Genomic DNA, 23,177 nt, shown 5'->3' with positions numbered 1-23,177 from the left:
CAGCTCTCTGCTGTGACCCGAGAGGGCAGCAGAGGATGGCCCAAGTGCTAGTGCTTGCGTCCCTGCACCCACAGTGGGAGACCGGCAGGAGGTACCTGGCTCCTGGCTTCAGATCGGCACAGCGCCGGCCACCATTGGGGGAGTGAACCAACGGAAGGAAGACCTTTCTCTCTGTCTCTCTCTCACTGTCTATAACTCTCTCTCTCTCTCTCTCTCTCTAACTCTGCCTGTCCAAAAAACAAACAAACAAACAAAAACAAAAACAAACAAAAAAAACCACCACTGAATGTAGAGATTTATGCCCGGGGGTTGGTGGAGATTAAAGGATGGTTGGGTTGCCATCTCCGAATTGCTTGCTCCAGCCTCTGTCAGAGGGTTCTATCAAGGAACTCACACTGGCCTAACGGCCCTGGAATCTATGCTGTGAGTCGGCACTTCTACATCACTAGGCATAACTCGGGCAGTACATGAGCAATGTGAAGTATATGCCCAGAACAACCTCTGTCAAGGACCCAAAGTGCTCCCCCCACCTCTGGGTACAAAGCATAGGGGGCACTCCATTTGAAAATGTAATTGTGGACTTTACTGAACTTCCCCGTGTTCAGGGCAGCAAACGTTTATTGGTCTTTGTGTGCACTTTCTCAGGTTGGGTAGAGGCTTTCCTGACCTATCTGAAAAGGCCTGCAAGGTAGCCCAGCTTTTGCTACAAGAAATCATTCCATGCTTTGGCATTCCAATTACTGTCGGGTCTGAAAATGGGCCCGATAATGGGCCCATATTTGTAGTGGAAGTGGTACAGATGGTGGCAAAGGGACTTGAAATCACCCGAAAGTTACACATAGCCTATCAGCCCCAGAGCTCTGGAAAAGTGGAACACATGAATAGGACACTAAAAACACAATGAAGTAAACTGTGCCAGCAGACTCACTCACTTTGGCACCAGCTATTACTGATGGCACTGTTTAGGCTTAGATGTAACCCTATTAAACAGACATAGCTCTCTGCTTTAGAAATTCCTATGGGCACCCTCCCCCTATAGTCAAGGGAGTGTGTGGGGATTTAAAGAAAATAGGAGGTCTCACCTTGAGACAACAGATGCAGGCTCTCGGCTTGGCCCTGACCGCCATTAGTCACTGGGTTAGGGAGCGACTGCCTGTGAGCTTAACCACAGAGCCCATCCTTTTAAGCCAGGAGATACGGTATGGGTAAAAGAGTAGAATGTCCAGCACCTAAAGCACTTTGGAGAGGTCCATTTACTGTTGTTCTGTCACCCTTACCGCAGTCAGAGTAGCAGAACCAGCTCCTTGGATCCATCACAGCAGAGTGCAGCCGGCAGCCTGTACTGGGAGTGCATCTCTGATCCAGCGACACCGTGCAAGCTGACCATCCGAAACAAGCGAGCCAGTCCTGAAGAGGTTGCCAGGGACTGCAGCAGCAGAAAAATTCCAGTGGATGACAGCCCTGCTCCAGTCACTCCGGGGGCTGACTGATCTACGCACAGCTGAAGTCTGAGGAATCCACTGTCTGCTAAAATAAAATGATGATTATTCTTAGTGCCTCTGTATATCGGTTTTCTCTTGAAATGCAATGTAACCCTTATTTTTCTCTGTGACTGCAGTCTTAGCCTTGGTTTTAGCAACAAGGCTGGTGGCCACCACTCCAGCTGATTGGGAGTGTGATAAGAAGTTTCTCTTAGCAGTTTTTTACCTCTTGTGGACAGGATGCCTTGTTGTCATTGGTTGTCTCTAATCTAGCTCCCCTTTGTGTGCTGGAGCCCCTCATCTTGTGACTCGTGTATACATACGACCCAGTCAGGCCAGGGTATCACCACAACTCTACTTTGCCATACCCATTTCTCCTGCCAGGGAACGACCTCAGGAACCTGTAAACATAATAAGACCACCTATTCTTTCTGCCAACAAGAAAATCTACTTGTTTCAACCTACAGTATTCCTCAAGCAAGGAGGGCAAGAGGTCAGAAATCGCAACAGTAAAGGGCAAGATGATTAGTCGGATCCAGATTACCAATCCAGAGCGGCCAGTGTCAATCCTTTTTGACGCATGTGGGTCAAGGAGTTTAACAAGTCATCCCACTTGCACATGAAAAGTAAGAGGGCGCTGGTACAGACTAACCACCACAGTCCATGTGGAGGCCTGTCGTGAGAAAGGCAGCACATGTTTACTGATAAGTACATGTATAAAAAGGCCCCAGGTTGTTCCTCTAACTGTCTTCCATGGAGTTGTGGTTCATGGGTGACTTGGCACCGTGCAGGCAAAACTGCGCTCCTCTGAAACAGCATTGCTACATCAAACTGTCATTTGGGTCCTGTAACCCAGTTAATTTCACCATCCTCAACCTAAATGACCCTGGGTGGGGAGATAATTGGCAACTTGGGATATATATTAATGGACAAGGCCAAGATCCTGGGGTCTTACTAGACTTCAAAAGGGTTAAGACCACTCACCAGGCCTCCTCTCATGAGGTTTTTCATTCCTTCTATGAAGAAATGAAAAAAGTCCTCTCTGCCATATCCGGCACTACAAAGAACCTGTTCCTGGCTCAATCACTAAATCTCTCTTCTTGTTATGTCTGTGGGGGAACAAATATGGGAGATCAATGGCCATGGGAGGCCGGAGAGCTAAACCCCCTCAAGCCCTATGATGAGAAAACGTCTCCTCACTCACCAAATGGTGTTCGACATCTAAAAACCTCAATTATTGAGATACTGCTTGCCCGATAGAGTGAACAGTTTAAAGTTCTCATTGGAAATTTAACATGTTTGGGCCAAAAGTTCTATAATATAACTGCTCAGGAGACTCATTGGTTGGGATCCCCAAATCACACAGCGCCAAAGCCCCAACCCTTGTCAAGTTTTCCCAATCTCTGACAAGTCCGGAATGATGTCAATGTAAAGATCTAGTGGTGGGCCCTGGAAGGATTGTTTTAGATATGTGGAAAGACTGCTTCTATAAAACTGCCCCGACATTGGGCTGGATCTTGTGTACGAGGGACTATCTGCCCCACCTTCTTCCTACTCCCACTAGCTAGGAGAGAGCATTTGGGAGTCCCAGTGTATGAGGACTGGGGAGGCCAGAGAAAAAGACATGACATAGCCCTACAAAGAGGTGACTGGAATGATGATCAATGGCCCCTTGAAAGAATAACCCATGATTATGGTCCTGCCACCTGGGCAGAAGATGGGTCCTGGGGATATCATACCCCTATTTACATGCTAAACTGCATCATTAGATTACAGGCTGTTGAGATTATAATTAATGAAACTGCAAGGGCTCTCAATATCCTGGCCAAATAACATACTCAAATGCCAATGCTATCTACCAAAACTACCTAGCCCTACATTATTTACTTGCTTCCGAAGGTGGAGTTTGTAGAAAATTCATTCTAAGTAACTGTTGTTTACAAATGAAAGAAAGGTCACAGAAGAAATTACTGATCAAATGAAAAAAGTCACCCATGCTCCAGCCCAAACCTGGAAAGGCTGGGATCCTGGAGATTTGTTTGAAAGATGGTTTTCAATTTTTGGTGAATTCAAACCCCCCCATAGGCACAGTGCTTGTAATGTTAGGGTCCTGATTTCACCTTGTCTTGTGCCACTGTTTACGAAAACTGTCTGTAGCCTAACAGAGACCCTAGCTGAGAGAAAAACTGCTACACAGTCATGATGCTGTAGAAATACAAGTCCTAGACCAAGATGATGCTCTCTGACCCAGAAGGTTTCAGAGCATCAAAGCGGGGAATGTGGCAGAGGCCTTGTCTTTTAATTAGACTTGTTTCTGACATGATAAAAGCCATAGTAGAAGCCTTCCCAAGGTCAGAAGAAGAGGGGAGGATCCTGTGTTGGGAATAAAATGTAGTTGTTATCTGCTTGCCTATGAATGTTTCAACTGTAGTTCCTATCAGCTTATATGTAACCATTTCAGGTTCCGCTTGTTAGTACACAGCAATGATGTTAACTTTGCTGGGCAGTTATGGCTCAGCATGTGTGCAGAGGATATTATCAACAACTACATACCCATGTGCATTACTGTACCAATTCCTGTGGCTGCCAAGTAGCATTAGAATATCCAATCAAATGTAGGTATGTAACAATATAAGGAAGAAAAAGAGGGTAAAACCATACATAAGGGAAACCCTTTGTTTGGCGCTCAAGCTTTTGGATAAGAAATTCCACCTGGGCCTTATGCTGGCATAATAAGACTGCTTCCTGTTAAAGGGCCTTGGTGTCTTGTCTTGGTCCATGAATCTTGCTACAGACCATCAAAATCCAAGCATTCTCCCTTACTGTAATGGTCAGGAGAGCTTTCTAGTCACTAGGAATTTGGTAGAATGGACTAAATTTTGGAAAGCAAAGAGGCCAGGACTCAGGGTTTATGAAAAACTTCAAGTTGTATCTTGTTCCATCTGATCAGATTTTTCAGCTTGGAACCCTATAAAACTGAGACTGGATCCTTTCTTCAATTTCTCCCCATGTTCTAAATCTACTCATTCTGGGTAGTTGCACCACATGGAGAGAAAGGGGACCCGGGAGAAGGAAAGATTTGGGTTAGAATCTTGTTTCAGCTAGTCACGCCACTGAATAGACATTGAGTGCATATATTGTGCCAGCTGCTGTGCTGGCTGCTGCTACAACAGTGAATAAAAACAAGGAAGGTTCCTACTCTCATGGAGTGAATAACCCATGAGGAAATTAGATAATCACACAAATAAATGTCAAATTGCACTCAGCTGACAGGTGCATGGGTGGGAGGGGGACGGAATGTTATTCAGGGGAAGTGGGGCTTCATGTGAGAGTTAAAGGATGAAGAGCTACTAGACTAAAAGAAGAAAGAACATTCCAGATTGAGGGGACACAACATGTTCCAGACTGAAAGCAGGTCACTGTGGCTGGGGGATGAAGGTGGGAGAACAGGACTGCATGAATGTGCGATACAGTGAGGGGACAAACAGGCAGGACTTGGCATTAGCAGTAAGAAAGGCTTCCAGCTGGGAGAGCAGATAATTCTACCAGATTAACCCTACTGCTTAAACTCCTAAGGTGCTCTGTGTGTTTCCTCTTATAATAGTCTGGAGGTAGGAGCAATTTGTTTAGCAATTCAGTGATGTCAGAGCCAGCATGAGGCACCTTTTCCTCACAGCTGAGTCTAGCTCAATGCCTCTTACTCAGGTCTACAGCAGGAAGGAGGAGGAACAAAATTTGTGATAACTCTCTCTCTCTGCTTTCACTCTTGCTCTCTCTCATTGTTAAAACCGTTCAACAAAAAATAAAATTTGATTTGTTAGACCACATTATTTTGCATATACATTAAACAGGCCAAAATAAATAAAGAGCAACTTCATGGACAAAAAAGGGGGTGGGTAGGGGGAACCTTTTATCTTTGGCCTTTTTTAAAAAAATTTTTATTAATGTATTTATTTGAAAGGCAAAGAGACAGAAAGAAGACAAAGAGAAAGAGCTTCCCCAAATGGCCACAACAGCCAGGGCTAGGCCAGGCCAAAGACAGGATTCCAGCACTCCATCCAGGTGTTCCATGCGGGTGGCAAGACCCAAATATTTAGGTTATCTTCTGCTGCCTCCCAGTCACATTAGCAGGAAACTAGAATGGAAGCAGAGGTGGAACTCAATCCCAGCCTCAATCCATATTCATGCCCTGAATCCCTGGAACCTGTGAACATTACTACATATGGGATTTTGCAAATGTAGTTAAGGATCTTGAGATGGGAGATTATCCTAGATTATCTAAACTCAGTAAGTCTGTAGCAAGCTAATTTTTAAGTTGATTTTATTTTAAAAAAAGTTATTTTTATTTATTTGAAAGGCAGAGTTGCAGAGAGAAAGAGAGGGAGGGAGGGAGGGAGAGAGAGAGAGAGAGAGAGGTCTTCCATCCACTGGTTCGCTCCCCAATTGGCCACAATGGCTGGATCTGAGACAATCTGAAGCCAGAGCCAGGAGCTTCCTCCAGGTCTCCCACGCGGGTGCCAGGGGCCCAAGGACTTGGGCCATCCTCCACTGCCTTCCCAGGCCTAGCACAGAGGTGGAGCAGTCAGGACTTGAACCAGTACCAATATGGGATGCCGGCACTGCAGGCAGCGGGTTTACCCATTACACCACAGTGCCAGCCCCAGTTGATGATTTTCCATGGCCTGTGAATGATGTTAAAAATATCTAAATAGCCCTGAGCAGAAAAAAGGTTCCCCACCTCTATAAAGGTAGATTTTTTTGTCTCTAGCAGGAGATTTGAATACAGAAAAGTAATAGATTGTGATGATGGAAGCAAAAGGTTGGAACGATGTAAAGAGGGGGCCATGAATACAGCAACTTCTAAAAGACAAAAAACAAACAGGTGGGCATCATGGTGCAAATGTGGTCACTGCTTGCATCCCATATCTGAGTACCTGGTTGAGTCCTGCCTACTCCGTACTTTGTTTCCCACCAATGCACATGGGCAGCAACAGATGATGACCCAAGTACCTGGACTCCTGTTACCCATGTGGGAGATCCAGATGGAATTCCTGGCTCCTGACTTCAGCCCAGCCCTGGCTGCTATGGGTATTTGGGGAGTGAACCAGTGGATAGAAGATCTATCATTTTTCAAAAAAATTGAATAACTTTTTTTTTAAGTGAGAAAATGAATCCAATCCTTATGGCATCTTGGTTTTAGCCTAGTGAGGCTGCTTTTAGACTTCTGGTCAACAAAACCGAAAATAATGTGTCCTGTTTCCAGCCACTAAATTTGGGGTAATCTGTCAAGACAGCAATAGGAAATCGTCTAAAACATCTTAGAGGTGACAGAGAGGCAACTGGACATGGGTCTGGAGGTGACAGAGCTGGAGTTGAGATGCAAATCTGCACATCCTATTCATCAGCGTGGCTGTAGGAGGGCACAAGCTCCTGCTCGAGGAGTGGCACTGTCACCTGCTGTGCATCTTTCAGCAACGCACGTAACTTCTGTGAAACACGACTGGGCTTTTACTCGGTCCTGGCAGCACCTCAAGCAATTCACATGTCTCTTCATTTGCTCCTCAGCCACCGTTCGAGAAGACTTTTCAATCAACTATTTCCAAAAAAAAAAAAAAAAAAGAAAAGAAAAGAAAGAAAAGAACGAAAGAAACCGAGGTTTAGAGATTTTAGGTGACGTGTCCGAGATCATATGGCACAGCGCAGAGGCAGTGCTAACTCCAGCGCTTGCTTTGAGCCTCCGCGTACGGAAGCCCGGAGGAGCCCTCAGGTGGACCCCTGTCTGGGAACCGGACGCTACCCAGATCGCCGGGGCACGGGGTGTGGGAAGCGCTGTGCCCGAGCCCGCCGGCTGCACTCGGAGTTCCGCACACACACACACACGGTTTCCCACCTCCACGTCCCCGCTTACGTCGTTATCCACCCGGATTTAATATTCCGGTTGACGCCCGGGATTCTCCCAGGTATTTTATCTACTGTAATTCAGGTACCAACTCCTTCTCCTCCACTAGTGCCTGAACGTCTCTAGCCTAAGGTAGAGTTTTTCCTCAGCTACGTGCCAGGCAAAATTAAGACCCAGAGCCGACGAGCAGCCACTGTTCGAACCCACGAACTTGCTTAGCAAATAAAACCCACCCGTCGCGCCAGAGCACCGCGCAGGCGCAGTGGAGTCCTCCGAGGCCGGGCGGTGCGAGGCTGGTGGGCGGGAGGTTTAAACGCCGGAGCGCAGTCCTCAGGGCGGCTGAGCGGTTGGACGCATGCGCGCATCTCGTGGTGCCGCCTCCGAGGACCTTCCCGGCATGCGCGGGAGCCCGGATGTGGATCTCGTTTGAAATCGCGCGATGCTACAGCAATGGCGGCGCTCGGGATTGCAGCTGGTAGTGCCAATTGGTTTACGGCTTTGGCGCTCGGGGTGACTCTTCTCAAATGCCTTCTCATCCCTACCTAGTAAGGGACCCACACGGCCAGGGGCTGGGCGTGGTGAGGCGGGGACCGTGGTCGGTCAGGGCGGGAGAGAGTGGGTACCCCTGGGGAGGAGGAGAAAAGGAAGTTTTGAATTGTGTGGCCGCCACCCCACCTTTGCTGAGTTTCGCGCTCCGCCAGTTGAAACTTCTTCACCGGGTTCTGGCCTGATGCTGTCAGAGCTGAGCTATGTCACTCTGACGTTTCTGAGCCTCGGGTCCTCAAGCTTAGCGTGCAGATTTAGAACACCCATCTCCACCGTTCATTCAGCCAGTACCACTGGCTGCCTACAACGCCCAGCACTGTCCTAAACCCTAAAGATGCCGTGGTGAGCCAAACATTTCAGGTCCTCACCCTTGATGGAGTTGGTGGGGGCAGATAGGCAGGTAGGAAAATTTCTACTCGTGTGGTAAGATGAATAAAGGGAGTAGAGAGTAACTAGCTAGCACAGCTTTGCTCTTTTTAGAGGTGATGTTTGCATTAAAGTTCAACGGATGAGAAAGAATAGGCAATGTGAAAAGCCAGAAGAATTAGGTGCAAAGGCCCTGTGGTTGGAAAGAACTTAGAGCATTCTAGGAACAGAAGCTGGTGGTTCTGGCCAAAAACTGGTAAAGAAGAACAGGGACACAGGATGAGATTAGGCAGTTGCCAGATCACAACAGTTATGAAGGCCACGAAGTGTGCTACCAGAAATCGGTGCAGGTCCCAGACTGAAACCGGAAACCAGGGAACAGCCACCAAGTGGTGGTGGTGTTCAAACAATGGGTACTCAATATTTCATTTTAGTTTCTACCCTTGTTCCTTCCTCATTTCCTTCTTCTTCCTCTCTTTTTCTTCCAAGTTGGTCTCCCCCTTCCCACTTCATACTTTAAAGTTTGGTTTATTTGTTTTCTTTGATTCAGGCTTTTGATGATCTGTTGGGTATGGGAGAGCTGTATGTGTAGATTGTAGGTCCATACTGGTGTATAGACGTAATTATATAAAGAATAAAATGTACATGTAGGTTTAGCAAAGTGACTTACATGAACTTGGGAAAAGAAGGGTTTGGGTAGATTAATTTTCTGTGTAGCTGAAAGAAATAGCTTTTTTTTTTTTCATTTTAAAAACAAATAGAAAAAAAATTCTAAAATGTAGAAAACTTTCACATGAGAATGAAGGTGAGTTTTGGGGAATTTTTTTTTCAAAGATTTATTTATTTACTTGAAAGTCAGAGTTACACAGAGGGAGAAGAAGAGGCAGAGAGGGAGAGAGAGGTCTTCCATCCACTGGTTCACTCCCCAGATGGCTGCAACGGCTGGAGCTGCGCGGATCCAAAACCAGAAGCCAGGAGCTTCCTCCAGGTCTCCTACGCGGGTGCAGGGGCCCAAGGACCTGGGCCATCTTCCACTGCCTCCCCAGGCCACTGCAGAGAGCTGAATCAGAAGTGGAGCAGCCAGGACTCAAACTGGCACCCACATAGGACACCTGCACTGCTGGCGGTGGCCTTACCCACTATGCCACAGCACCAGCCCCTGGGAAATTTTTTTTTACATGAAAATTAAGGTGAATTTTTTTTCCTTAGCTATAGGTGCATATGAAGTGATACTTTTTCACATCTCTGTAGAAATAAATCACTGGAGTTGTTACTTAGAATACTGCTCTGTCCAGAATTCAGGATGTAGTCAGAGTTAATGCTTTCCTTTTCAAACTGGAAACCCTGGGGTGTGAGAGGAAAGCTGCAGTATAAATGCAGATGTATACAACAGGATGTTTGCTAACGGCTTTTTTATGAACCACGTACTGTGGCTAGGCACTGGAAGGGAGGACAAAATGAATATACTTGTTTGTTTATTTATTTGAAAGGCAGAGTTATGCAGAGGCAGAGCGAGAGAGAAAGAGAGAGAGAGAGAGAGGTCTTCCATCCGCTGGTTCACTCCCCAGATGGCCGCAACAGCCGGAGCTATGCCAATCTGAAACCAGGAGCCAGGAGATTCCTCTGGGTCTCCCAAGTGGGTGCAGGGGCCATCCTCCACTGCTTTTCCAGGCCATAGCAGAGAGCTGGATTGGAAGTGGAGCACCCGGGACTTGAACTGGTGCCCATACAGGATGCTGGCACTGCAGGCAGCGGCTTTATGCACTACGCCACAGCACCGGCCCCATGAATATGCTTCTTAATCATGTAAAGTGTGTAGTTTAGTAAGGGTAACTGTTCCAGAAACAAATCAATACAGATATATTATTACGCACGGTAACTTGTGTTACGTGTTAAGAAAGAAAAGAACAGGATCCTATAGGGGAATTAACAAGGGATACTTTAGGTGGAGTGACAGAGAACATCTGAGGAACTGGCGTGTAATTAGAGGCCTAAAGTATGTGTGAGAGAGGGCCATCCAAGTGAAGTGTGTGGTGTGGCTATGTGTGTAAAATTTATCTGAGAGTACTGTTAATGAGCAAAGGCCCAGTGGTGTGGAAACATGGCATGTTTGGGCAGCTAGAGTAAGGTCAATGTAGCTGGACTGTGGTAATCAACAGGGAGAGTAGCATGCACAGTGAAATCGGAAAGATCAGCAGGAAACAAATCATGTTCGATGGAAATGGTTGGCATTTATAAAATACTTCTTAGTTGCTGTATCCATGATTGAAGGAGACAGCAAGATCAGAAAAGCTGTTTAGGAGCCTATTTAAAAACTCCAGGTGAGAGATGTTAGTAACTTGGACTATAATAGTAGCATTGAAGATATAATAAAATAGACAAATTGGAGATTTAGTTTGGAGCAGAGATTACCTACCTATCATGAGGACGGAGTGATTCCCAGAGAGAGTGACAGCTACTCTGGAGGCATTTGATGGTTTAAGAGCTGAATCTCTGGAGGCAGATCACTGGCTGAAGTGATTTACTGGCTGCTTGAGTTAGGACAAGCTACTAACCTCCCTAAGCCTCACTTCTCTCATCTGTAAAGTGGTGAAAATTGTAGTACCTACCTCTTAAGGAGTGCTCTGGGGAGAGGGAGAAGGTAGAATGTGGAAGACGAGGAGAGATGGGACCGTAGGGAGAAATGGGCTGGAAAGGGGAATGAGCAACCTCAGAAAATCTTCTAAGCATGTTAAATAATTACGACTTTACCTGGATGGCAGAGAACAAATGCAAGGGAAATGTGACAGGATGGTGGGTTTGGAAAGTTCCCAGTCACAATCACTTAACAACAGGATACATTCTAAGAAATGCTTTAGGAGGTGATTTTGAGCATCAAACATCATAGAGTGTACTTACACAAATTAAAATGGCTGCATGTTACTAGGCCATGAAATCTTATGGGACCAGCGTCTTAGATGTGGTCCATTGTTGACCTATACATTGTTATGTGGCATATGATTGTACTCCATCTATAATGTAAGGGTGGACTAATAAAGGGAGGGAGTATGGAGGGTTCAGTTAGGAAATTGCTGTGGGACAAGTAAGAGGTGATGGTAGTTTTTGTTTTCCAAGATTTATTTATTTATTATAAGACAGAGAAACACAGAGAGAAGGAAAGACAGAGTGTGAGAAAGAGATCTTTATCTACTGGTTCACTCCTCAAATGGCTTTAACAATGGGGGTTGACAAGGTCAAGACCAGGAGCCAGGAACTCCATCTGGGTTTCCCATGTAGGTTGGAGTGGCCCAAGTATTTGGGCCATCTTCTACCACTTTTCCAGGCACATTAGCAGGGAGCTGGATCGAAAACAAAGTAACTGCAACTTTAACCAGCACTGCAATATGGGATGCCAGCCCCAAAGGTAGTCTTTAAAATTTAATTTTAAAAAAAGAAACTATAGGGCTGACATTTGGCTAAGCAGTGAAGATGCCTGCATCCCATATTAGGTTTCCTCGATTTGAGTCCTAGCTCTGTTCCTGATTCCAGATTCCTGCTGATGTGAACCCTGGGAGTCAGCAGTTGATGGCTCAAATAGTTGGATCCCTGCCACTCATGTGGAAGACCTAGATAGAGTTTCTAGCTCCTGACATTTTTTTAAATTAATTTGTTTGTTTAAAAGGCAGAGCAACAGAGCAAGAAGAGGAGGCGCAGAGAGATGCTGTTTCACTCCCCAAATGGCCACAATAGCCAGGGTTGGACCAACTCAAAGCCAGTAACCAAGAACTCCATCCTAGTGTCCCACATAAGTGGCAGGAGCCAAAGTACTTTCTGCTGCCTCTCCAGGTGCATTAGCAGGAAGCTAGATTGGAATCAGAGCAGCTGGGACTTGAACTGGTGCTCTGATATTTGGATACCAGCTTTGCAAGCCACTGCGTCATGATGCCGGGCACTCACTGCACCCCCTTCCCCTCCTCACTGAGTCCTGGCTTTGGGCCATCACAGTCCCTGCCCTAGCAGGCACTTGGGAAGTAAACCAGTGAGTGGGATGTTTCTCTATCTCCCTGTGTGCCTCTTGAATATATATATAAATATATCTATATATATTTATATATAGATATATATATATTTTGACAGGCAGAGTGGACAGTGAGAGAGAGAGAGACAGAGAGAAAGGTCTTCCTTTGCCGTTGGTTCACCCTCCAATGGCCACCACGGCTGGCGAGCTGCGGCCGGCACACCGCGCTGATCCGAAGGCAGGAGCCAGGTGCTTCTCCTGGTCTCCCATGGGGTGCAGGGCCCAAGGACTTGGGCCATCCTCCACTGCCTTCCCGGGCCACAGCAGAGAGCTGGCCTGGAAGAGGGGCAACCGGGACAGAATCCGGCACCCCGACCAGGACTAGAACCCGGTGTGCCGGCGCCACTAGGCGGAGGATTAACCTATTGAGCCGCGGCGCTGGCCCATATATATATATTCTTAATTTATAAAGCTACAGCTATATACTACATAGACTTCTCAATGACACACTTCAGGTATGATGGTGATCCCTAAGATTATATCACCTAATGATGTCATAGCCATCCTAGTTTATGTAAGTACTCTCCTTGATGTTCACGCAGTGTTGAAGTCACCAAATAATGTGATTTTCAGAATGTGTCCTTGGTATTAAGCAATGTACAACTTCAGTTGCTAGCTCTTTGGCTTTATTTCTCTAATCTTGGAATTGCATTTCTTTCAAATACTGTTGCAGCAAGTTAAATTTACTTTTCTGCTTCATAGTTTATCCAATAATCTGAAAAAAGACCTGCTGATACTGTAATACCAACATCCTTGTCCTTTGTTTAGATTTTTGTGAATACTGTTATAAATATTCATTTGTAATTCTTCATTTGTGTTTCAGGATTGAAAGAGTACATATTCAGCATTGAGAGAATACCTTGGGTGACTTAACCTTAAGAGATTTTAATCATTTTGCTAGACATCTTTAAAAATTGTTTTGGCCGGCGCCGCGGCTCACTAGGCTAATCCTCCGCCTTGCAGCACCGGCACACTGGGTTCTAGTCCCGGTTGGGGCGCTGGATTCTGTCCCGGTTGCCCCTCTTCCAGGCCAGCTCTCTGCTGTGGCCAGGGAGTGCAGTGGAGGATGGCCCAAGTGCTTGGGCCCTGCACCCAATGGGAGACCAGGATAAGTACCTGGCTCCTGCCTTCGGATCAGCGCAGTGCGCTGGCCGCAGCGGCCATTGGAGGGTGAACCAATGGCAAAAGGAAGACCTTTCTCTCTGTCTCTCTCTCTCAGTGTCCACTCTGCCTGCCTGTCCAAAAAAAAAAAAAAAAAAAAAAAATTTGTTTTGTGGGCTAGTATTGTGCACAGTAGATTAAGTCCCAGCTTTCAATGCCCACATCCCATGTAGGAGTGCCATTTCTAGTCTTGGCTACTCTGCTGTGATCCAGCTCTGCTAATGTGCCTGGGAAAGCAGTGAAAGATTGCCCAAGTGCTTGAGCCCTGCACCTATGTAGGATAGAGTTCCTGTCCCTGGCTTTGGGCTGGCACAGGGCTGGATGTTGTGGACTTGTGGGGAGCAAACCAGTAGGTGGAAGATTTCTGGGTATGTGAGTATGTTTCTCTCTGCCTTTCAAATAAAAATGAATAAAGATTTAAAAGCCAAGATTCTCCAGAGCAGAGTAAGAAGAGGTCCAAGAAGACTTAGAGAAGCATCAGTGTTTACCTGCTGAATAAAGGAGGGGAAAGCTGTGATTGAGACTGAAAAGCAGGTGATTGGGAGACTTAAGAAAAAGTCGTCACTATGGAAAAGTCACGTGAAACCTATTGAAAAATGAAAATTAGGCTTTGAAAGTGTAACTCCTTGACTTTGGTGAGTGGTTAAGCCCATTCATGGGTCAGGTGCTGTTCTAGCTCTGGAGGGAGGAGATCCTAGGATATATTTCTATATAGGAACAGTCAGGGGGCTGTAAGTGGGAGAATCTGAAGACATCGGAAAGGCAGAGCAGGCGTCTTGTTCCACCTTCTGGGAAACTAATCATGCATAAAGATCCAGCTTTACCAGGTGAAGAATTTTGTTAGAAATGTTTGTAACTGGGGCCAGCGCTGTGGCATAGTAGGCTAAGCCTCCACCTGCAGCACTGGCATCCCATAAGGGCACCAGTTTGAGTCCTGGCTTCTCCACTTCCAATCTGACTCTGCTTATGGCCTGAGAAAGCAGTAGAAGGTGGCCTACGTGCTTGGGCCCCTGTACCCACATGGGAGACCCAGAGGAAGCTCCTGGCTCCTGGCTTCAGATCGGCTCAGCTCCAGCCGTCGCGGTCATTTGGGGAGTACATCAGCGGATTGAAGACCTTTCTCTCTATCCCTCTCTCTGTCTGTAACTCTACCTCTCAAATAAATTTTTTGAAAAATGAAGAAGAAGAAAAAGAAATGTTTGTGACCACCAACCAAGGCCTTTCTTGTCAGCCCTGTAGATAGCTCTGAGACCCTTCTCACTGACTTGCAGGTCCCCCAGCAACTTTGTAGGAGGTCTCCCCTCCACAAAGCGAGGTATTTCAGGTTTACCTAATGAGTGTTTCTGGTATAGGATAATAGGCGGTGACTGTCACTGGGGGATGTTGGTTCCTTCAGAAGTATAATTACAAAAATTAAAAATGGATAAATGTGAAATCTCATTTTATTCATCTGGTTGTTTTAAAGCCATTCCACAGATTTTGAAGTACACCGAAACTGGCTTGCTATTACTCACAATTTGCCAATATCACAGTGGTATTATGAGGTAAGTTTTAATTATCACCTTTTGTTTGGATTTTTTTTAAAGATACATAAAAACATGTAAATATTATTGCTATTAAAATAGCTTTCCAGAGCCGGCGCTGTGGCTCACTAGGCTAATCCTCCGCCTTGCGACACCAGCACCCTGGCTTCTAGTCCCGGTCGGGGCGCCGGATTCTCTCCCGGTTGCCCCTCTTCCAGGCCAGCTCTCTGCTATGACCCAGGAGTGCAGTGGAGGATGGCCCAAGTCCTTGGGCCCTGCACCCCATGGGAGACCAGGAGAAGCACCTGGCTCCTGCCTTCGGATCAGTGCGGTGTGCCGGCTGCAGCGCGGCGGCCATTGGAGGGTGAACCAACGGCAAAAGGAAGACCTTTCTCTCTGTCTCTCTCTCTCACTGTCCACTCTGCCTGTCAAAAATAAAAAAAATAAAATAAAAATAGCTTTCTATTAAGTCACAGGTTTACTTAATCTTTATAAAAATTGCATTCTTTCCCCAGTCTGTCCTCTGGACTCTGAGGAAATCTCCTTACTTCAAAATGAGCATCCCACTCTAGTAATTGGGAGTTAGAATCTGTGCCACACTCTTTTTGAAGGAACATTGGTTTGGGAAACAGGAAAAAATGGAATCTAAGCCTAGCTGTGTCAATAACTAGCTATATGTGAGGCTGTCAAAAAATTTACAGAAAATGTCTATTATGAAAGAAATATTCATGGATTTCAAAGTTTTTTACACCAAAATAAGCTTATTTTTTAATTCCATTTTCCACTGGCTTTCTGAAGTACTCTTGTAAGAGAAAAGATAATCTCCCTGTCTCTCATGTGGCTCATGAGGATTTAGAATGAATCGTTTCCTGCTTTGTATTTTTAAGATTTATTATTTTATTTATTTGAAAGGCAAAGTGACAGAGAGAGAGAGAGAGAGTGTTCTTCCATCTGCTTGTTAATTCTCCAGATGGTAACAACAGCCAAGTCTGACCCAGACTGAAGTCAGGGATCAGGGACTCAATCTGGGTCTCCCACATGGGTGGTAGGGACATAAACACTCAGACCATCATCTTCTGCCTTCCCAGGTACATAAGCAGGAAGCTGGATCAGGCCTTGAACCCTTGAACTAGTATTCCAATATGGGATGCCAACATTGCAAGCAGCAGTTTAACCCACTGTCTACAACACCAGTCTCTAGATCTAAGCATTTTTTAAAGGCAGGGTTCTTTTTTCTGTTTTTTAAGAATTATTTATTTATTTGAAAGGCAGAGTTAGAGCAGGAGAGAGATCTTTCATTTGCTGGTTCACACCCTGTCGCTCCCCCTCTTCGTGGAGGAGCAACACAGGACCCTGCGCTGTTCTTTCGTCTGCTCGGCCCTCCCCGGGTTTGCTGCTGGTTCTTCCCGGGTTGGCTACTGACCCTTCCACCTCCGTGGAAGGGCAGTTCCCCCTAGCCACATTCCCCACTTCCGCAGGGGAGCGGCACACCGTCGGCCGGCTCGTCTCGGGGGCTGCACAGGTGTTCCTTCAGCTAGATGTTCCCCTTAGATGTTCCTGGTGCATGCCGTCTCTCTCCTCCTTTATAGTCCTCCGCCAATCCCAACTCGGCTGCCCACACGCCGAGTACGCTGCTCTCCAATCAGGAGCAAGTCCTACAGTTTATTAGTTGAACTGGAGGCAGCTGTGCAGAAGCTGTTTACTTCTCTCCCAGCGCCATATTGTGGGAGAGCAGATGCATAGAATAAGTCTTAATTCGAGTAACTTAGTCTAGTCCGGATTGCTCCCCACAACACCCCAAATGGCCACAATGGCCAGGGCTGAGCCAGGCTGAAGTCAAGAGCCAAGAGCTCCTTCAGGGTCTCCCACATGGGTGGCATGGGCCCCAGCACTTGAACCATCTTTGCTGCTTTCCCAGGCACATTAGCAGAGAGCTGGATTCGAAGTGGAGCCGCCGGAACTCGAATTAGCACCCTTATGGGATGTTGGCATTGCAGGCAGCAGCTTTAACCAGCTGAGCCGCAGTGCTGGCCCTAGAATTTATCTATCCATCTATCTTTCTTTCTCTCTCTCTCTCTTTCTTTTTCTCTTTCTCTCTTTCTCTCTCTCTCTTTCTCTCTCTTCCTCCCTCCCTCCCTTCCTCCCTCCCCTTCTTCCTTCCTTCCTTCTTTCTTTCTCTCTGTCTTTTTTTTTTTTTTTAAGATTATTTATTTATTTGAAAGGCAGAGTTACAGAGGCAGAGGTCTTCCTTCCACTGGTTCACTCCCTAAATGTCTGCAATGGCCGGAGCTGAACCTATCTGAAGCTAGGAGCCAGGAGCTTCTTCCTGGTCTCCCATTTGGGTACAGGGTCCCAAGCATTTGGGCCATCCTCTGCTGCTTTCCCAGGCCATAGCAGAGAGCTTTATCGGAAGAGGAACAGTTGGGACGCGAATTGTTGCCCATATGCAATGCCAACATTGCAGGCGGCAGCTTTACCTGCTGGCCACAATGCCAGCCTCAGAATTAATCATTTCTAAATGCTGTGTTTTCCTAATGGTTTATGATTTGATGAGAAAAGCATTAATCAAATGTGATGTGTACGTATCAGGTAATATACATTCTTTTGTTATTATTTGTAAAAAACATGTCTGTATTTTTATTGCTGGTGTGTTTTACTAAATTGCATGTGATACTTCATGAAAAACAGACATCACCTCAGACAGGTCTTGATCAAAAGTATCATTGCTGGGGCTGATGCTGTTGTGTTGCCGGTAAAGCCACCACCTGCAGTGCTGGAATCCCATATGGGTGCCAGTTCAAGTCCCGGCTGCTCTACTTTCGATCCAGCTCTCTGCTGTGGCCTGGAAAAGCAGAAGAAGATAGCCCAAGTCCTTAGGCCCCTGCACCCACTTGGGAGATCTGGAAGAAGCTCCTGGCTCCTGGCTTCGGATGGGCTCAGCTCTGGCCATTGCGGCCAATTGAGGAGTGAACCAGCGGGTAAAATACCTCTCTCTCTCTCTCTCTCTCTCTCTCTCTCTCTTTCTCGCGCGCGCGCGCTCTCTCTCTCCCTATCCCTCTCATTCTTCCACTCCTCTCTCTCTAACTCTTTCAAATAAATAAATAAATATTTTTTTAAAAAGTATAACTGCTGTCAGGAAGATTTTTTTAATGATTTATTTTATTTATTTCAAAGAGTTAGAGATCCATTTTCTTTTTTTTTTTTTTTTTTTTTTTTTTTTTTGACAGGCAGAGTGGACAGTGAGAGAGAGAGACAGAGAGAAAGGTCTTCCTTTGCCGTTGGTTCACCCTCCAATGGCCGCCGCGGCCGGCGCGCTGCGGCCGGCGCACCGCGCTGATCCGATGGCAGGAGCCAGGATCCAGGTGCTTTTCCTGGTCTCCCATGGGGTGCAGGGCCCAAGCACCTGGGCCATCCTCCACTGCACTCCCTGGCCACAGCAGAGGGCTGGCCTGGAAGAGGGGCAACCGGGACAGAATCCGGCGCCCCGACCGGGACTAGAACCCGGTGTGCCGGCGCCGCTAGGCGGAGGATTAGCCTAGTGAGCCGCGGCGCCGGCGAGATCCATTTTCTATCTGCTGGTTCACTCCTCAGATGGCTGTAACAGGGCTGGGCCTGGCCAAAGCCAAGAGCCTCAAACTCCATCCTGGTCTCTCACATGAGTAGCAGGGACCCAAGCACATGGGTCATCTTCCTTTGCTTTCCCAGGCACATTAGCAGGGAGCTGCATCTGAAGTGGAGAAGCTGGGACTTCAACCTGCATTCATGTGGGATGCTGGCATCGCAGGCATCCGCTTAACCCTCTGCACCACATTGCCAGCCCCAGGAAGATGGTTTTTAAGGCAAGTTTCATGTGAATTTGTTGTTGATTGGCTCAATAAGAATAGTCCTTTGTACTGAGAAGGCTCAAGAACAGTCTTAGGGGCCAGTGCTGTGGTACAGCAAATTAAGCCGTGGCTTATGGTGCTGGCATTCCATACGGGCACCAGTTTGAGTCCCAGATGTTCCACTTCTGATCCAGCCCCCTGCTAATGTGCCTAGGAAAGCCATGGAAGATGGTCCAAGTCCCTGAGCCCCAGCACTCATTGGGAGACCAAGAAGAAGCTTCTGGCTGTTGGCATTGGCCTCGCACAGCCCTAGCCATTGAGGCCATTTGTGGGGCGAACCAGCAGATGGAAGATCTCTCTCTGTCTCCCCTTCTCTCTGTAACTCTACCTTTCAAATAAATAAATCTTTAAAAAAAAAAAAACAGTTATCAGGTGACAAGTTCATTCTCACATAACACTAGAAATATTTCATTTGGATGCAGATATTTCAGTTCACATATGTGGATACCAATTAGTGTGGCCCAGTGGTTAAGAATGTGGACTGTGGCTTCAGACTGCCTGAATTGACCTTCAGCTCTGCTGCCTTTTTTTTTTTTTTGGGGGGGGGGGGACAAGCATAGTGGACAGTGAGAGAGAGAGAAAGGTCTTCCTTTTGCTGTTGGTTCACCGTCCAATGGCTGGCGTGCTGCAGCCGGCGCACCACACTGATCCAAAGCTAGGAGCCAGGTGCTTCTCCTGGTCTTCCATGCAGGTTCAGGGCCCAAGGACTTGGGCCATCCTCCACTGCACTCCCGGGTCATAGCAGAGAGCTGGCCTGGAAGAGGGGCAACCGGGACTAGAACCCAGTGTGCTGGCACCACAGGCAGAGGATTAGCCTATTGAGCCTAATGAGCCAGCTCTGCTGCTTAATGACCATGCTTGGTGACCATGGGCAAGCTTGTTGGCCTCTCAGTGCCTCAGTGTGCCCAACTATGAAATGATAATAAGCAGTTATTAAAATTGAAGTGGTTATGGTTATAACATTCATGAAGCACTTATGCTTGAAACAAAAATGCTCAGTATACATGAAGAGTCATTAAGAATTGTTACCAGTATTGTGCTGTAGCAGGTTCAGCTGCCACTTGCAATGCTGACATCCCGTACTGGAGGGCCAGTTTGAGTCCCACCTGCTCTGCTTCCAATCCACCTTTCTGCTAATACACCTGGAAAGGCAGCAGATGATGGCATAAGGACTTGAGCCCTTCCCACCCATGTGGGAGACCAGGGTGGTGTTCCTGGCTCCTGGCTTCACCCTGGCCAATATAGCCATTTGGGAGTGAACCAGTAGATGGAAGATAAATATTGATCAATCGCTGTCTCTCTCTCTTTCTTTCTTTCTTTCCACCCTTCTTCCCTCCCCCCTTCTCTCTATGTTGCTCTACCTTTTAAATAAATAAATAAACCTAAAAAAAATCCCTCAGCCTATAAATGAACAGACCTTTCTTTTTCTAGCCATTTCCCCTTTCCACCTGACTGTTCCTGCTTAGTCTCTCTCCTTTGTAAACATTATTCATCTGTACAGCTTTAAAAAGCTGGTAAAAGAAAGACAAATCCTTGAGGTTAAAGGGTCTTCTGGTCCTAATTTGGGAACTATTTGTGGGTAATAAGGTTGATATTCAAAGCCTTTCTAACTAATGTGAGATATTGAGGGTAGCAAAAGAAAAAAAGTGTGCTTTTTTTTTTTTTTTTGAGAAAATAACATCTCTCAGGCAGTATTGCAGTTCTTTTAATGCTTCCCATTTGCCAGTTTAAAAGTGTATATCAGTTTAAAAAGTAGGAAAACTTTTGGGCATCTAGTCACATAAATAGCCCTCTAAGAGTAGGATGACCTCTGATATTTGACGTTATATCTGGAAACTGGATATTAAGTCCAAATTTATGTTTAATTTCTTAAAATTGTATGTGCAATAATTTCTGAGCTCTTTTAAATTCCATACCAAGAAATCATTTTTGTGTATTTTCTAGCTAATTTGTCCTTATTTATAAAATATAAAGGTATTCCTCTAGTATTATGTATTAACAGTAGAAATTTTAAAAGATGAGGTAAAAAATGGAATTTCTGATTTTTTTTCTCACAGTTAAGGGCTCATGTTATTTATACCTCACATTGGAGATTTGGGGTCAAAGGACTTTTTCATGAAGCAGAACAGGAATGGGAAATCTTTTTTCTGCTAAGGGCTATTTGGCTCTTTAGAACATCATTCACAGGCCATACAAAATTATCAACTTAAAAATTAGCCTGCTATAGATTTATTGAATTTCGAGTCCTGCCTGCAGTTGCCCTGGCAGGGCCAAGCCAAATAATTTCCTAGGCCTCTGTGGCCCGTGGGCCAGATGTTCCCCACCCCTGAAATAGAACTGAATGAGTAGGTTTATAGCCTGAAAGCCGGGGCCAGAGCCTCCGGGTAAGGCTTCTGCATTTTATACCTGTAGGGGGAGTAAATAGGCTGCTGCTTCCCAGGACTTAAGTTCTTTGTCAGTCATCCTTGTCATTAAGGGCTGATAATTCAATTATCTGGGTCTCTGTCAAAAAAGTGGTATTCCCTGTTGGCACCCAGTTGGTTACTGTGAACCCATAGTGCCCTTCCAGCAAGAGAGGAGTTTTGCATTGGAAAGGGCAACAGGTGCAGAGTAGGGTGATGGCAATAGTTGTCTCAGCTCTTCTAGGTGCAAGACTTAGATTAGTTTTAGGAAGTTCCCACAATGATGGTAATGCTTTTTAAAATTATAGCAACAAATAATATTTATATGTGTATATATATAATTTTACAAATGTGTATAAATTGTAATACAGTAACCGATGAGGTAGGTACTACCATCCATGTTGTGTAGGTGAGAAAGAGGAGACTAAAAAACTAGCAAAATAGAATATGCTGGAGTTTGTGTCTTTTTCATAATGGTTATCAGGCACATACGAATGCTCAAGATAAAGTATAACCCAGGGTAGTTTCCACTGTCCAAGATCTCCTAGCCCAGTGAAACAAAAAGAATTAACATTTGTTTAGCATTTTGTTATTTATAAATATTTTCCATACGTATTATCTCATTTATCCTTTACAGTACCTCATTTTAGAAGTAGAAAAATTGAGTCTCTGAGATACAACTTGAACCCAAGCTAGTGAATCATTTGTTATGCCAAAGCTCCCTTTTTGTTTTGTTTTGTTTAAACATATATTTATTTATTTATTTGAAAGTCAGAGTTACACAGAGAGAGAGAGGTCTTCCATGTGATGGTTCACTCCCCAACTGGCTGCAATGGCCGGAGCTTCGCAAATCCAAAGCCAGGAGCCAGGAGCTTCTTCCGGATCTCCCACATGGGTGCAGGGGCCCAAGGACTGGGGCCATTATCCACTGCTTTCCCAAGTCATAGCAGAGAGCTGGATCTGAAGTGGAGCAGCCAGGTCTCGAACCGGTGCCCATATGGGATGCCGGCGCTTCAGGCCAGGGTGTTAACCCACTGTACCACAGCGCCGGCCCCCTCAGAGATCCCTTTTTTACTTGGATGAATAACCGAGTCATATCCAAGTATATCATTTGAAGATTTCAGATTAATTTTCTTTGAAGTGTACTTGACTCTACTTAAGGACACTGAAGATTATATTCACTAACTTAGAAGACAGGTTTTAGTGTTCTGTTCATTCTTAAACGGGAATTGCTCTATTAACATGGGGTACATTTTATTTTATTTTTTTTACAGATACAGTGCCTTTTTTTCCTCTTTTTATTTACTTACTTTATTCAAAAGAAAGACAGAGAGATCTTCCATCTGTTGATTCACTCTCCAGATGCCTATAATAGCTAGGGTTGGGCCAGACCAAAGCCAAGAACCCAGAGCTCAATCTCGTCTCCCACATAGATAGCAGAGACTCAAGAATTTGAGCTAATATCACTGCCTTCCAGGGTGTGCATTAGGAAGCTATGTGGAAAGTGAGGGAACCACTTAACCCAGACATTGCTATATGGAATTAGGTGTTTAAACCAGGACATATTTTATTTAATTATTATTTTGTTTTTTGATTTTATTGAAAGGCAGAGTTAGAGAAAGGAAGAGACAGAGAATGAGATTCTTCTATCTGCTGGTTCACTCCCTAAACGGCCACAATGGCCAGGACTGGGCCAGACAGGAGCCAGGAGCTTCTTCCAGGTCTCCCATGTTGGTGCAAGGGCTTAAGCATTTGGGCCATCTTCTGGTGTTTTGCCAGGTACATTAGCAGGGAGGCAGATTAGAAGTGGAGCAGCTGGGCATGAACCAGCACCCATGTGGGATGCCAGTGTTGCAGA

General features: G+C 45.8%; 2 protein-coding genes across 11 annotated transcripts in view; one reads left to right on the top strand and one right to left on the bottom strand.

The window, feature by feature from the left end:
• USP35 (ubiquitin specific peptidase 35) overlaps positions 1 to 1,413 on the bottom strand; it is a 101,574-nt gene extending 100,161 nt beyond the window's left edge. Inside the window, exon 1 of one of the 3 annotated variants that reach the window (XM_051822054.2) lies at positions 1,278 to 1,413. The gene's annotated coding sequence lies outside the window, so the exon portion shown is untranslated. Of the gene's footprint in view, positions 1 to 1,082 lie in introns of all 3 variants that reach the window. The other 2 variants (XM_070075915.1, XM_051822052.2) reach the window with 2 other exon arrangements.
• Positions 1,414 to 7,767: 6,354 nt separating this feature from the next.
• The window catches only part of ALG8 (ALG8 alpha-1,3-glucosyltransferase), a 32,719-nt gene continuing 17,309 nt past the window's right edge, over positions 7,768 to 23,177 (top strand). For 3 of the 8 annotated variants that reach the window (XM_070075920.1, XM_070075933.1, XM_070075930.1), the window contains exons 1-2: positions 7,770 to 7,925; positions 14,976 to 15,054. In XM_070075920.1, the coding sequence (XP_069932021.1) occupies positions 7,831 to 7,925; positions 14,976 to 15,054 (174 nt within the window). In that variant the 5' untranslated portion in view covers positions 7,770 to 7,830. Of the gene's footprint in view, positions 7,926 to 14,975; positions 15,055 to 17,890; positions 18,012 to 23,177 lie in introns of those variants that run through there. The other 5 variants (XM_002708671.5, XM_070075924.1, XM_070075928.1 and 2 more) reach the window with 5 other exon arrangements.

Source organism: Oryctolagus cuniculus, chromosome 1, assembly GCF_964237555.1.
Source record: "Oryctolagus cuniculus chromosome 1, mOryCun1.1, whole genome shotgun sequence".
Classification (NCBI taxonomy): domain Eukaryota; kingdom Metazoa; phylum Chordata; class Mammalia; order Lagomorpha; family Leporidae; genus Oryctolagus; species Oryctolagus cuniculus.
The sequence above is the reverse complement of the archived record's forward strand: the minus strand, read 5'-3'. Positions and strand labels throughout refer to the sequence as shown.